The 16,139-nt window shown below is 28.8% G+C and overlaps 1 protein-coding gene across 2 annotated transcripts; it reads right to left on the minus strand.

Moving 5' to 3' along the window:
- Positions 1-293: 293 nt before the first annotated feature.
- Positions 294-4,279, minus strand: LOC114302336 (protein NRT1/ PTR FAMILY 7.1). 2 transcript variants are annotated; one of them, XM_028247354.2, is made up of 6 exons: positions 3,980-4,279; positions 3,612-3,671; positions 2,772-2,919; positions 2,430-2,647; positions 1,781-2,340; positions 294-1,420 (listed from the first exon to the last, which is right to left on the minus strand). In XM_028247354.2, exons 2-6 carry the CDS (start codon positions 3,657-3,659, stop codon positions 547-549), a joined length of 1,848 nt encoding a protein of 615 aa, XP_028103155.2. In that variant the 5' UTR covers positions 3,660-3,671; positions 3,980-4,279; the 3' UTR covers positions 294-546. The 2 variants fall into 2 exon arrangements, with proteins under 2 accessions (XP_028103155.2, XP_028103156.2); XM_028247355.2 differs by lacking the exons at positions 3,612-3,671; positions 3,980-4,279 and adding an exon at positions 3,051-3,072.
- Between the last annotated feature and the right edge of the window lie 11,860 nt (positions 4,280-16,139).

The following is a 16,139-nucleotide window of genomic DNA, read 5'->3' on the forward strand; positions in this document are numbered from 1 at the left end:
AATTTTTTTTTTTTTGTTTTTTGTGAGCTTCTAATATTCATATACCGCCAAATGTTTAATTATTTAGTTTTTTAGAATGTGTCAACCTTTATACAGACATTAGTTTTAGTTTCCAAACATTTTTCGTAAATTTTCAAATTCTTTTATCATTTATTTATTTATGTTTCCTAAATGGTTTTCATTATCCCAACATAACGTAAATAACATAGCGAAATGAAATTTTGATCCTTGCATCTTGAAGATTTGCTCATAAATTTAGTTACAATAACTGAAATTTTAAATAAGTTATGGTCTGAAAGGAAAAAACGATTGAGCAAAAATTGCTTAATGCAAAACAACCTTACAGAGAAGGCTCTAAACATGTCCTTAACAACAAAATATAGCCCGAAATAAGCCTGCATACATGCCAACCTTAACGATTCTATCGACCTTATCATTGTTCAACCCCTCTACAATCACAAGAAAATACTCGATATGATTATTCTATTTTTTTCCTTTTTCATGATTATCATTCTAAACAAGATTGGAGGAGTCAAATTTGGAAAATTACACTCTATTGAGTGCTTTTTCTTCTGCAAATTGTCCATCGTTCTCAAGTCCCATCTTGCTTTCCTCAACATTGATACAATTATACCACTTTGCGCAATAAACATAGATCACAAAATCAGCTGCTGTTAGGACCGCGATAAGGAAGTAAAACCGGTCCATGTGGCCATTATTTAGATCATCAGGGATCCAACCCGGGCTCTTACCTCTAGCTGTGATCCCCATCACCATGTTAACAAGCAAGCTACTAACATAATTGCCAAGTGATATCGATGCCATACACAACGAGCTTCCAAAGCTTTTTATCCCATCTGGCGCTTGCCCATTAAAGAACTCTAATTGTCCCACATACATAAAAACCTCAGACGCCCCAACAAGGACATATTGTGGTACTTGCCAAAAAATGCTTAAAGAGCTTGAATGGTTTTCAGGAGTTACCCTTTTTAGCCTTTCTATCTCGGTAACACCTGCTGCAACCATAGCTAGCATTCCAATGATAAGCCCAACACCCATTCTTTGAAGCTCGGTTATGCCCTTGGGGTTTCCACTTAACCTACCGGTTATTGGCACTAGGACTTGGCAATAAATGCCGGTGCAAATTAGGACACTGAAGATGTCAAAAGTCGACATGCTTGCTGCTGGGACATGGAAACCACCAACAATTTTCGCATTCATGGCCTGTCCTTGTTCCACGAAGAGCGAAGCCATTTGAGTGAATACAACCGAGTATATGATTGTGCATAGCCAAATGGGTAACATTCTTATAATGCATTTGGCTTCTTCCACTTGTGTGACGGTGCAAAGTCTCCATGGGTTTGTTAAGCCGTTTTCACTCTCATTTTTATCTGTCAAGGTTGCTGCTTTGTCCAAACACCTGATCATGTCCAAGGAAAAACATAAGTATCAAATAAAATAAATCTATGAAATCAAGAAATCCTATGTTGTTCTAGGCCATCAATTATAGTACTTATGTATATATCAGGAAAGAATAATGCTTGGGGCCCCTTTTGGGGGTCACCCCCTCACCCCCCTTTGCCACGTGGCAGGTGGTGATTGGAGGAGCAGGAAAAAAAAGAAAAAGAAAAAGAAAAAGTGACCAATGAGAGAGAGAGGGGGTCAAAGGGGGTGGGGGAAAAAGGGGGATGAATCATTGTTGTACCAGGAAAAAGGAAAAAAAAATAAAAAATTCCAAAATTTAGCATACAAGCAGCAAGTGAAAATTCAAAATACTCACTCGAATTCATTGCTGTGAACAATCTTTCTACTCCCTTTAATTGCAGACTGTGATCCTTCCAGCTCATATAATCCATTCTTATCAGCTGGGACCACATTCCATTTCCTAGCTGCTGCGACAAATACTTGAGCGACACGTGCCAAAGGGTTGCCACATGGTTTAACATACCTATACCCCGGTGATCCTAACAGAAATAACACTAGGGCTATGACAGCAGATCCAGTGGATACCCAAAACCCGAGCGTCCAATTACCAACATCCTCGTAATAAACCAAAATGGTGTTGGAGAAGACGGAGCCGACGTTGAGTGCAGAGTAGAAATAGCTGAAGAAAGCAGCTTTAGAACTCTTTTCTTTAGGATTTGTCTCTTCGAATTGGTCTGCTCCGAATGTGGCTAGCGTGGGTTGATGCCCGCCATATCCAAACGCCACTAAGTAGATAGCCATGTAAAACATGGCTGTGCCAATTGAAGAATTGGGCGTGCAAAAAGTTTCTACACTGCCACAACCTTCAGGTTTGATCAAGAAAAGCCAAGAAGATAGCGATAATAGAACCAAACCCTGATTGAAAATACATAATTTAATTAGAAATTGTAGGATATGAACTGAAAAATAATTAAAGAAAATGGTAATTGACTATTTTGTATTACCAACACAAATATCAACTGAAAAATGGCACAGGTTAGGTAACGGCCCCAGTAGGAATCGCTAAGGAACGCTCCCACCAGTGAGCACAAATAGACAGTCCCAGTCCACTTGCTGACGCCATTGGCAGCATTGGCATTGTCTTGCCCTATGACTCGGGTTAAGAACAAGACCAAGTTCACACCAACACCAAAAAAAGCGAGTGTTGCAAGGCCTTGATTTGCTGCTCCAAGAGAGAACAAGAAACTTCAAATTATTGATACATTAACTAATAGCAAATTCATCCACCAAAAAATTTAAAAAATAAATAAATAATGATGACAATGCAAAAAAGATTAATCTATTACCCAACAAGAGTGTTGCAGACTTCCAGCCTCCCGTGCTCCTTCTCTTTATGCAGTATCCAATATTTAGACAACTGGTCATCGCCTTTTCATTGTTGCTGTAGTATGGATCTACAGGTTCTGATTCAAGGTTAGTAGTGTCTTCCCTTACCTGTTTGAAAAATGAAAACAATGAAAAAAGTTATAAATTATTTGCATATCAAAATCTCAACTAATAAAACAGCCCCATTAGGCCAAGCACTTGATAAATAACAGTTCCATTCAGCATATTGTTTTGGTTACAATGAACTGAGAAAAGTGAATGGTTGAATACACGGCTGGAATAAATTACAAATCACAAAGAAACTTTGGAAACTAGAAGAGCATTTGAATAATAATTGACTGAAAGAAGGCATGGATATATGAAAAATTATGCTTGCCTAAGAAAATTGATAGTCCTGACGACAGGACTTTAAAAGCAGAATTGGGACACTCTTTAGTGAACAGAGAGCAAAATGAGGCTACTAGTTTAACAGCAATGATTCATCCCACTAAAAACATCACCACTAATAGCACTAATGCATTAAAAAAGTAAAAAAAAAAAAAAAAAATACAACTCCAAGACCAAAGCATCACATCATTAATGGCGGAACCCACTGCCACCTAATTAGTGGGAACACTAATTAGTGCTCCCAAGCATTTTTCCTAGTTTAAAGGGTATCCCAATGAAACAAGCCAAAACTATGTGGGCCCAAAAACCGGCGACATAATTTTAGAACTTTGATCATACTGTTTGTAGAATCCTATTTTTAAAATTTATTTTTGGTTCTTTTTTTTTATTTTTAAAAGTGTGTGTTAGCCAACCTTTTGCGCAATCTTGCTGGTGGTGTTAAGCGAGTCCATTGGATCCATTTGAGAGTTATTCTGCAAATTAACCATCCAAAGATAACCAGTTAGAATGGAGCATAGTTGAATAGAAATAACATGCAATCACACAACTTCTTTTGCTAAGCAAGTATGTTCTATTGATTTCAACTTTTTAACCATAATAGAAAAACTAAAAAAAATTATGATTTGTTTTCGTATAACAAGAAAATAAGAAATAAAGGAATCGTTAACTAAAATCATCCAAGGCACACATAAGTACCAAGATGAGTATTTTAATATGAAAACAAAAAATGGGCATTCCAGGATAGAACATATTTCTATTCTAGATTCCATAGAATACTCACAATCAATTCACAGAAAGGATAGCGGGAAAGTGGGGTAGAAAGAAAGTTGGCAAGGAGAAGATTGATGAGATTGGTTTAGGAAATGGGTGAATATATAAGAAAACGTGTAGGGATCAAGAGAGATGAGGGGTCATTGTTGAAATCATTTTTGTTGTGGAAACAAATATTTGTAAGAAAAAAGAAGAAAATATTGGTGGATGGAAAGGAAAGAGAGGCTTGCTAGAAGAGTATGCACCACAAATTAAGTCAGTGGGATTTTATTATTTCTGTGAAAGTGATTTCATGACATGCTTACAGTTTTTCTTACCCAGTTTTTGGGTATGTTTACTTATAAAAATGATCTCCACGGGCTTTATCAAATTGCATGACTTTTTGGACGTTGCACGTCACTGACCATAACGAACAGACCTAACACTTTCTAGAACAAACCAATTCGAAATTCTTCTGTTGCTCTCTTCATTAGGCGGCTATGAGCTCATAAACAATTTTTGTTCACAGGAACACCTCTGTGTACAAAATTCAGTTTCAATTATGTCTTCATTTTGTTTCAACTCAGGGCAGTAGAACAAGTGTACTTTTTAATCGACTTCAGGTTCCTTAATCGGCAATTTTTGGCATAAAAGAGTGGTTATTGATTTCACTTCATCTATGCTATAAATGCTGGTTTTATAATTAATCATTTATGTTTTGGTTTTGGGTAGGTTGAGTAGGTTGTTAAGTGTTATTGTCAATCACGTGAAAAAATAGACTATAATCATATAATTTTTTTTTGATTATTCAGTACAATTTGTACGTATCAAGACATTTGTATGACCCTATGAAATTAGGAGTGTGCTCAATCATTCATCAGCAATTTTTGGTTTCTGTTAAATACAAAGTAAATTCTTGCAACTTGGGTTCATAATTAAGATGACTAATAACTTTAATAGTGACATGTATACATATATATGAACGTATACATGTTTTACGGAGGAAGCAACATAGAGTAATACATCAAAAGCAATCAAATTAAAGAATGTCACAAGCTACAAGTTTTGCTAAAATTTACTAATGTTATTATAATTTTTTTCTTGTACGTTAATCAGAAGTTCCTGCTCTTCCCTTTTCCAATTACTTGAAATCAAAGAACTTGGATCCTCTGTCTTTTAGAAGATGTAGTCCATGTTTGGTTTGTTTTCAAAAATTGTCAGATTTAAAAAAAAAAAAATTTAAATTTAATTTGGTGGAAGAAATAAAAAAATAAAAAAAAAACTTATCATTTTTATATAAAATTTTATCTTTTGAAATGCTTGAAATAATTTTTTAAAAATTTAAAATATACTTTTGATACTATTTATTTTTTCAAAAAAAATTGAAATTCTTTTGTGAGAAACAAATCAAACATGGCCGTAAGTTCCTTCAAGTCATTTTTTTTTTTTTGAAAAAAAAAAACTTCGTTTGGAATGTGAGTTGGTTTTTTAACTTTTTGAGTATTTTAGTCTGGACTAAAAAGTCTCGTTTGAAATGAATTGTTTAGTTTTTTTGAGTTTTGTGAGAGAATGAAGTGAAATGATTTGGTTTTAATGTGATATTTTATTTTATTGACTTTTTATAATATTTTATCTATTTATGAGTATTTTAACGTAATAACCCCCTTCAACTCACATGCTAAACGAGGGCTAAATATCAAATATTCATTTTTTGTTCGTCTAGTTTGGTTGAATTACTTAAATCTTGTGTCATTTTATGTATTTACTATATGTATAATTTATTATTCTTATGTATTTATTCTTTTTTGAATTACATGTCTCATATCATGCTTTTGTTTAGGAAATGAGTTAGTTTTGATTTTTTAACTATTTTAGTCTATTCTAAAATGTCCTATTTGGAATGATTTTTTTTTATTTATAATTTCTGTGAAAAAAAAATAAAATAATTATGATTTAAATATAATATTTTATCTTTTTAATTTTTAATTTTTAAAAAAAAAAAAAAAACTATTTTAACCAAACTGACAGGCCGACATAGCCCTAATTAGGTATGAGTCAACAGTCTCATCACAAGCAACATCCCATCATCATTTCAAAGGCACCACCATTATACTTTTAAGAATAAAATATTTTAATTATAAAAAATATCATTATTATATTTTTAATAAAAAAATTAAATATTTAATAATAAATTATTATTATTTTGAGATCAAAAAGTTTGTCCAAAAAAATAAACTCTTGCTTAAAATTTTGTCAAAAGATTCATCTCAAATATTTTTTATAACAAAATGTTTGCTCCTTTTAGTTTTAGAGATATATATATATATATATATATTAATTCTTAAAACTTTTGCATGCATGCATGCCTTCCGATTCCCATGTACCCAAATGTTTACATCTTTATATATGAATTAAAAAAAAATACTATTCTATGTAAAAAGATTTTAAAAAAGAAAAATAAAAAAAAGAGAGAGAGTAGGGTTTGGAACCTTTTATGGAACTGGATCAGATTAGGGAAGAAGCCCGACTCCGGTGACGGCGAAGAACGTGTATCAACAAGTGCAAGCAGCAAAGTTGGCCGGAAAATGACTGGACGACTCACTTGTAAGCTCGAAAAGCCGGTGAAACCTATTGTCATTTATGGTGAACAAGAAAACAAATGAAGATAGTATCCAACTTTTTCCACACTTGTAGTTTCACTCAAAACCTAATTTTTTCACATAGTTTAAAGCAATAATATATCATGAAACCCAAAACCCATGTAGTAGTGAAGAAGACAATGAATTTGTTTATGCTCAAGTGTAATGTGTCAAAGGAAGTTTTATAAATGTTTGCAAGTCTGTTTCAGTCATTGACGCCACTCTATGTGTAACCAACTCCTGATCAATCTCCAAATATTTCTAACTGAATTTTTAAGACGTTGGGCACTCACTTGTTTTAGGACTATGTAATTAATGCAACACGTTTTAAAAAAACAAATAAATAATTCCACATGGTGTTGGTCGGTTTTTTTGTGTTTTCAGAAACAAAAGTAGTTTTGTTTTTTGGAAAATTTTCATGAAAATAGTTTGAGACAATTAAAAAAAAAAAAAAAAAGAATTGTAACAAACTAAATTCTGAACTTTTAATTTGTCAATTTGAATCCTAATATTTTGATTTGTTTTCAATATAAACCACTATAAAATACTTTTTGTTTTGTTAATTTTATTTGAAAAAATAGATAAATAGTTTAGATTGAAAACAAATCAAAAATATTAGAGTTTAAATTAAAAATTTAGAATTTATTTTGTTATAAGGGTCCAATCTTGAGTTTTCTTTTTATTTTTTATATAATTTTTTCAAATAGTTTTTGAAAGTAATTTGTCAAATACATATTTTTTTTTCGCTCATGGAAACATAAAACAAAAATCGAGGCACAACTAAGCATAGAATGAGAGTTTTTCTTTTTTGCTATTTTAATCATAAAAAGATAAAATAGACTAAAAATTCAATAAGACATAATGTAACATCCAAATTATAATTATTTCAATTTGTCTTTCACAAAAGTCAAAAAAATAAAAAAAAAAATTATCCCAAACAAGACCTTTTAATCCCAGACTAAAATAATTAAAAAACCAACCTACACACAAACGAAAGCATATTATTATATTTTGTTTACTATTTTATGTGTCAATATTGTATTAATAAAATATGTTCATTATTTTTTCTTTTTCTTTTTTATTAGAAAAACGAGAGTATATTGCACCATAAAAGAACAACACAAAAAAACTCCCAATTGCAATCAGACTAGACTTGGACTGTGAAAATAATATCCAAACCCGCTTGTGGGCTAAGTTGCCCAGCGGCTTCTGTTTTTTGTCAATCCAATCCAATGGCAAAGACTAACAAGCTGGCTGGCCAGCAAGTTAAGCTCAACAAATGAAGATTCCAACATGTTTGTTTTATGTTTTTTGAAAACACTTTTTAAAAAAATTTACTTTTTATTTTTCATATTTTTTTATTTTTATTGAATTTTTTAAATACTTTAAGCAATTTTTTTTTTAATTTTTAGACACACTTAATATAAATACACTTAAAAAGTATAATTTTCATGAAAAAAACTTTAAAAAATTTACTAAAATACCAAAAATATAAAAAAATATAAAAATTTAGTATATTTTTCATATTTTGTGTATTTATTAAGTTTTTAAAATATTTTTTCACAAATATTTTATTTTTTAGATATATCTCAATAAAGCGCATCTAAAAAAGTAAAAAAAAAAGTTTAAATTTTAAAAATATTCAGTAAAAAGAAAAAAAAAGAAAAAAAAATAATTTTCAAAAAATTAAATTTAAAAAATTGAAACCAAACACACTTCCTTTTGAGACTTTTTTCTTCTTCTTTTTTTCAATTTTATATTAGGTTGGTGGGCTGGTTGAGCTTTAACCCAAGCTCAATCCAAACCCAAGACCTTCGTTTGACATATTGGCTTTTTGGGCTTTTTGATTAAAATAGTCACACAAAAAAAAATTAAAAAATTAATAACACAAAATGTTACACCTAAATCATAATTATTTTATTTTATTTTCATAAAAGTCAGCAAAACTAAAAATCTTATCGTAAACGAAATTTTTTAATTCCAGGCTAAAAGCCTCTTTTGGGAAGAACATAAAAAACCAAAAATCAACTTTTAACCTCTTTTAGATCACATCTTCCTTTCTACTTGTTTACACCTTTTTTTTAAAAAATAAAAAAAGTCAAAAAAAATAAAAAAAAGTCAACTTTTAATCAATTTTTTAAAATAAATTAAAATAACTAAAAAATCAAAAAAATTAAAAATCAATCCAAATCCCAGACGAAGGCTTATTCAAGTTAAGGAAACGGTGCCTGACGTGAGAGTTTGGGTCAATTCTTGAAATTTCAGGTCCAATGACAACCCCCGATATTTACTCACGAGATTGTTAACAAAATATTTATAAAATATATATAGACATCATATAAATATTATTGTAACGGGTGCTCACATTGTGAGTGTTTGGAAAGCGATTATTTTAGAGGTTTTCGGACTTTTTTGATTATTGTTTTTGTGTTTTGAAAGATGGGATAAATTTTTATTTAAATTGTTGTATTGAAAAATGTGTTGAAATGATATTTGAAATTAAAATAACAAATTTGTCCCTAAAAATATATTTTTTCAAAATTGATGTAAAGCCAAGTTTGGGAAGATGAAAAAAAGTAAAAAAATCAAAAAGTTACTTAAAAAATTAAAAAGTTATCACTATTCACCAAAAGTCAACAATTATGGCTACACAACTCTCAATCTTAATTTTTCCCTACAAACCAATTTTTACAATTTTTTAATACACATTTTTTCATAAAAAAGTCAAAAAGTTAACCCAAACATCCATATTTTTTTCCTCAATTTTTTAGTCTAAAAAGATAAAAGTGCACTTATTTAGGACACTCCAAACAACCCCTAAAGGGGCAAAATCGTCATTTACCAAGGGATGACACAACTTGTCAATGTGACAGTGTAGGCTGTGCCTACACTGTCCACAGTTTCAGTTATATTTTATATTTTATAATATAAAGTGTTGGTTTGGAGACTTCTTTTTTTTTTATTTTTATAAATTTGAGGCTATTTTAGCCTCAAACTCATCTTCCCAAATACTCCCATTATATGATCAACAAAATTGAATTTTAACACACACGCAAACATATATATATATATATATATATATATATATTCTAATATTTTTGCTATTTTAGACGTTTGATAGTACTATGTGGTATTTTGAGAAGTTAGTAAAAAGTTAATTTTTTAATTTTTTTAGTTTATTTTATCTTTTTATGAATAAAAAATGTAAGAAGTTATGTGACTCAAAATGGATAAAAAGTCAAAAGCTAACTTTTTACTGGGTCGCCAAAGCACCCCTATATATTTTTATTAAAGAATTAATTACAGCAGTAATTCTCAAAATATACATATTATCTACTTTTAGTTCTTAATTTTTAGTTTATCAATTTGGTTTTTAAATTATAAAATGTGAGTTTAAATAATTTTAATATTAAAATTGTCTAAATTAATTAATCAAAAAATTTTGCGTAACAAAAAAAAAAGAAAAAGAAAAAAAATGTGTGAATATATACAGCAGCCTCATGATGATGTGAGCCATGACAAGGCCCTCCAATAACATTTTTGCAAATGGTATATTAGCTTTTGAATATTTTTCCACTTTAGTCTTTAATTGTTTTTTTTTTTTACTTTGACCATCATGTTTTATTTTTTAAAAAAAGTTAATTTATATTTAAAATTGGATAAAAAATAACATATTAACAGTCGCATAACATAAAAATATTTTATTAATTATAACTCACACCTCTAATTAATGTAACATTTTTGTCTAATTTTGAATATTAATTAACTTTGAGATTAAATTAAAAAAAATTAAAACATAAAAAGTTAAAGTGAAAAAAAAAAAATAACTAAACATAAAAAGGTAAAATGTACTATTTTCTAAAACAAAAGTCCATTTTGCTTTTGATTTTGTTTTTTCCTTTTTATTTTGGGCACACTTTAAAAAAAAAAAAAAAATCATATGATATGACACACGGCATGTGCATATATATGATAAGGACAGGTCCATATTACACTGTAAACACTACGGACTTATCAAATCAAAAACAACCTAAAATGACAATGTCCTTGTCAAGTTGACTTATCGAATCAACTAGTTGTCTTCCACTCACTATGTTTAGTGCAATTGTTAGATTCGATTTTATTATTATTATTATTATTATTATTATTATTATTATTATTCTTTTATCGATTTTGGCTACTTTTACAAACAATAATGATTTATCCCATTAAAAATATCACTACTAATAGCACTAATGCATTAAAAAAGTAAAAAAAAAAAAAAATACAACTCCAAAACCAAAACATCACATCATTAATGGCGGGACTCACTGCCACCTAATTAGTGCTCCCAAGCATTTTTCTTTTGGAAAGGTGTTTAAAAATCAGCTTCTAATTTTTAATTCATTTTAAATTATATCACTTTTTACATAGTTTATTTACAAAAAAATAAAATAAATTAAAAAATAAATTTTTAACCAACTTTTCAAAACATCCTTTTGTATATTTGTAATTTTATCAAATGATTATATAGGTCTTGTTTGGGAGAAGAATTAGATTAAAATAAGTTTAAATAATTAATAAAAAAAATATCGCATTCAATTTATAATTATTTTATTTTTTTTCTCATTTTATTTAAAAAAAAAAAATCAACTTTCTAAAGACAATTTTTTTAATCAAATTAAAATAATCAAAAAATTAAATAGCCAACTAAAATGGTTAACTTTTTAAATAAGACCACAATTGGAAAATTTCACTTTGCTTGGTTTCCATTTTTTAAAAATAATTTTCAGAAAATTCTACACTCTTATTTTTCGTGTTTTTTTTATTTTTACTGAATTTTTTAAATATTTTATGCAAATTTTTTACTTTTTAGACACACCTAACATAAATACACCTAAAAAGTAAAAAAATTGTAAAAAAAATCTTTTAAAAATTTACTAAATACCAAAAATACAAAAAAAATACAAGAATTTAGTACATTTTTTTGTATTTTTATGTATTTCTTAATTTTTTAAAATATTTTTTCACAATTTTTTTACTTTTTAGACACATCTAAGTAAGGTGCATCTAAAAAAGTAAAAAAAAATGTTTAAAATTTTAAAAATATTCACTAAAAATAAAAAAACATGAAAATCAAAAAACTCAATTTTCAAAAAATTTAATCCAAAAAATTCAAACAAGTGATTAGGTGTGGGTCAATTGCATTGAGCACTTTGTACTTTTACTAAAATATTTTGATTTTTTAATTTCTAATTGTGATGATTAATTATTTAGATGTTCAAATATCATCCTATTATAAATTTTTATGAGAATGTAATTGAAATTTGAATGAATAAAATGAGATCTTAATAAAAATATAAAAATTTATAAAGAAGCAAAATAAAATTTAAAATGTAGATTTGGTTTGTTACATCACGGTGCTATTATTTATAGCACGCCAATCGCACTGATATAGTGAGTTATAGTAATATACAGTGATTCAATTTTCATTAACAGTAATATATTTATTCACCTTTTTGAATATATGGATATTGATTTGATGTAATGATCCAATATAAATGTGCTAAAAATGGTGATAAGGTTGGCGATAATCAATGAAATGATAAAAAATGTCCAACTATTACAGGCTAGCATTATTTGTTTTTTTTAAAAAGATAATGTTATATTGAAACTATACTTTACAGCTTATGACCTAGATAATTGCAGTCACGTATAAATTATATGTACTACTTAAGATTGGATACAATGATCCTGTTTGGTAGGATTCATTTTCAGTTTATTTTATCTTTTAACTTAATTTAAATTATTTTGATGTGTTTGGTTCAACTTAATAATACAGTTTATAACTTTTTGTAAGTTAAAAATCAACTTATTTTTTTAGTGAGGGAGAAAAAGCTTAATTTATAAGTCAAAAATCAACTTATATTCACAGCTATAAGATATAAGCTGTTAAGTTATAAGTTATAACCACTTTCCCACAGTTCTACCAAACAGGGCCAATATCAATTTATAGAAGCCGCTTATATCTCCTTTTTTAGAATATTTAGTACAATTTTTATTTAGGAAAAATTAGTCTAAGGTCCCTCTCCCATTTTTTGTGGTAGAAGAGATCCACAATATTATTTTATAATGTCTAAGCTTCCTTGATCCTACACCCGTATATTTCAGAGAAAATTCATTTTCTCACTTTCTTCTTTCCTCTAGCTAGGGCTTTCATCATTCTCTCTCTCTCTCTCTCTCTCTCTCTCTCTCTCTCTCTAATTCGATCAACCATGAATCGTTGCCTCCACTCTCACTCTCATTCATTGCCACACCCACTGAGATTGGGAAAATTTGCAAGGAATTGAATGTTCAGCTACACACCGATGCTACGCAGGCTTTGGGGAAGATTTCAATCTCTCTCTCTCTTTCTATATATATATATATATATATATATCTTCATCCTCAATCTCTATCTTCCTCTATTAATTGGTTCGTTCCATATCTTGTATAGTTCTTCATCAAGCTCAATTACTACATTTCCCATTTTGAAGAACTTTACCAGCAAATGCTTGCAAAGGCTTTATATTCATGATTTTTATCTGAAATATATATTCATGAATTAAAAAGGTTGACTGAAATATATATTCATGATTAGGAAATTTCAGATAAAAAGCAGCGAAAATGATTTTGACAAAATCTAGGACTATTTTAAATCCAGACAGAAATTAATAATAAGAGTTTTAACTTATATACGAGTAATTAATATTCCACTACCTTATTGTGCACTGTAGTATGGGACGTTAGTCAAATTTATTACTAGAAACATCATGGAAATATATTTTTTTATGGTCTCAACCTTTTTATCTGAAATATATATTCATAATCCACAAAAAGGCTTATATTCATGAATATACATTTTTTTGTGGTCTCAATCTTTTTGTGGTCTCCCATTTTGAAGCCAAGTTGTTGTTGTTGGATGTAACTGACTTTTTACTAAAGGTGGGTGCCAGGACACAAATATCAGTCACCCTCTTTGTGATTTGATAGATAATGAACAATGCCAAAACCCTCACCTTGGTGTTCTTCCATGCCATGAGGATCCAAGAAGTGGTCTGTATCTGCTGCTAGGAAGGGTGACTTGGAATATAGCTCTCCAATATATCTGCATGGAAGGCAAAAAAAAGCATGAAAAAAATAATACCAAGAACATTTCTGAGGTTCATAAGTTCATTGACTCAAGTCAGTTGCAATAAAACCAATAACCTATTGGCAGAATGGTATCAAGTTGGCCTAAAGATACTTAAGTTCATAAAACAACGAGTTCAAGTAATGGAAACGGATTCAAAGGATTAGAGATTCTTTCCCAAAGAAGAACAATAGGGCAAATGTGTATAAAAGTGCAGTGTAATGAATCAACTCCTACATCTACTCAATCTATTACATAGAACTTGGCCTGAACAATCTCTCATTAAATCTTGAGACAGAGAGAGAGACAGAGAGAGCCAACCCATTTTCTCTGGAGAGAATTTCTGTCCAGAGAAATTCTCTGGGATTTTGGCCACTGTGTAAATTTTCTCTGAGAAATTCTCTGGGAGGTTCCAGAGAAATTCCCCTCTGGACAAAAAATTCTCTGGTCATATTTGTCACTTACCAAAGTACTCTGGTGGTATGAAGCTTTTAAAAAATTACATAATTTAAAACACTTTTTGTCTAATGAATTGGTGGCTTGCTGTTGTTTTTTCTGATTTTCTATGTACTAATGTCATGTATATTTGCTCTAGGCAAGGGTGAGTCCTAGTGTTGTGATCTATGCTCAACTTTCAAAGCTTGATGAGGTTCTGGAAAGGTTCCATGTCTTACACTACTTGGAAATGTTTAGGGTGGCAAAATGGTTTTTCCACTGGTATATATTAATGTGTTTCATGAAATTTCATATTGAATGTTATGAGCTATGATATTGTTGCAGAAAATGTGTCAGTGGAAGCATATGGAAGGCAAATTTCTCTGGAGAGGTAATTTTGTGGGAAGGCCAGTGAAGTCAGAGATCAAATTTCTCTGGAGTGTTGAGTCCAGGAGGGCAGAGAAATTTACAATGGGAAGTTTAGGGAAGGTCAGAAAAAAGTCCAGAGAAATTCTAGAATTTCTCTAGACCAATTTTCTCTGTGACGTGAATTTTCTCTGGATCAACTTGAGGGACCTTAGACATTATTAAAATATTGGATGTCTTTAATGCTATAAAATTTTAATACTAGGGACCTTAAAAAAAATCCTTTTTATTTATATCTAATGAGGTACAAATCGTTTAAATAAATTTTAAAAATAATGATTATTAGAAAGCTGAAGAAATGATTTTAATGTTGATTATTAACTTTCAATTTGATAAAAGTTTGTATACCAAACAATCGCCAAAAACAAAAAAAACAAAAAAAAAAAAATGATAATTTAATGTTATTTTGTTTTAAAGAAAAATCCTATTGCAGCCTAAATAGTTCAAAGGTGACCTAAATAGTTTGCAAAATATCCCATGGTTTTTAGGGATTCTCATCCACATACAAAGAGGAATTTGCTTGAAAAAGCCTTGAATGTGGGTTACACTGTATATAAACAAACAATGCATGTTTTGGGGCTGCCCTTGATGAATGGGAGAGCCCTAGGGCCATCAATTCTTCTATTGAAAAAATTTATATTTTATAGAGGATTGTTTTAGTTAACCAAACAAACGTGAAAAAATCCTCAATAAAATACAATTTTTTTTGAATATTAATATTTTTTTTAGTTAACTAAAAAAATTCTCTATAAAATACAAATTTTTTCAAAATGTTAACATAATTGTTTTAAAAATATTACTATTCAGGTCTAAAAGTTCATTTTCTACACCTAGTGATGTGTCAAGAAATTTATTGGTTCAAAATTGAATATTCTTTAATTGTCAAACAATTATCTTTTGACATAATTATTCGTATTTTTTTGTTTTTACTGATTTTTTTAAATATTTGAAACAATTTTTTTTTTTTACTTTTTAGACATACCTAACATAAATATACCTAAAAAGTAAAAATTTATGAAAAAAACCTTTTAAAAATTCACTAAATATCAAAAATACAAAAAAAAAAATTCTTTAAAATATTTTTGTATTTAAAAAAAATACATATTTTGCATTTTTTGTATTTAAAAAAAAATATATTTTTTCAGTACATTTTTTGTATTTTTATATATTTATTAATTTTTTAAAATATTTTTTCACAATTTTTTTACTTTTTAGATACATCTAACTAAGATGCATCTAAAAAAGTAAAAAAAATGTTTAAAATTTTAAAAATATTCACTAAAAACAAAAAATACGAAAATAAAAAAACTCAGTTTTTAAATAACTAAATCCAAAAAACTTAAACCAAACACACTGAATACTTTTTAAACAATTATGTTGATATTTTGAAAAAAATTATATTTTATAGAGAATTTTTTTAGTTAACCAAACAAAGTTTTACTTTTTTTTGATAAAAAAAATTACATAATAAATATATAAAGCATAGAGTGAGTGGAAGGAGGGAAAAAAAAAAAAGAGTTGAATTTAATTTGAAAAATAAC

The sequence above is a fragment of the Camellia sinensis genome, chromosome 12 (assembly GCF_055761805.1).
Source record: "Camellia sinensis isolate YWXY chromosome 12, ASM5576180v1, whole genome shotgun sequence".
Lineage (NCBI taxonomy): Eukaryota > Viridiplantae > Streptophyta > Magnoliopsida > Ericales > Theaceae > Camellia > Camellia sinensis.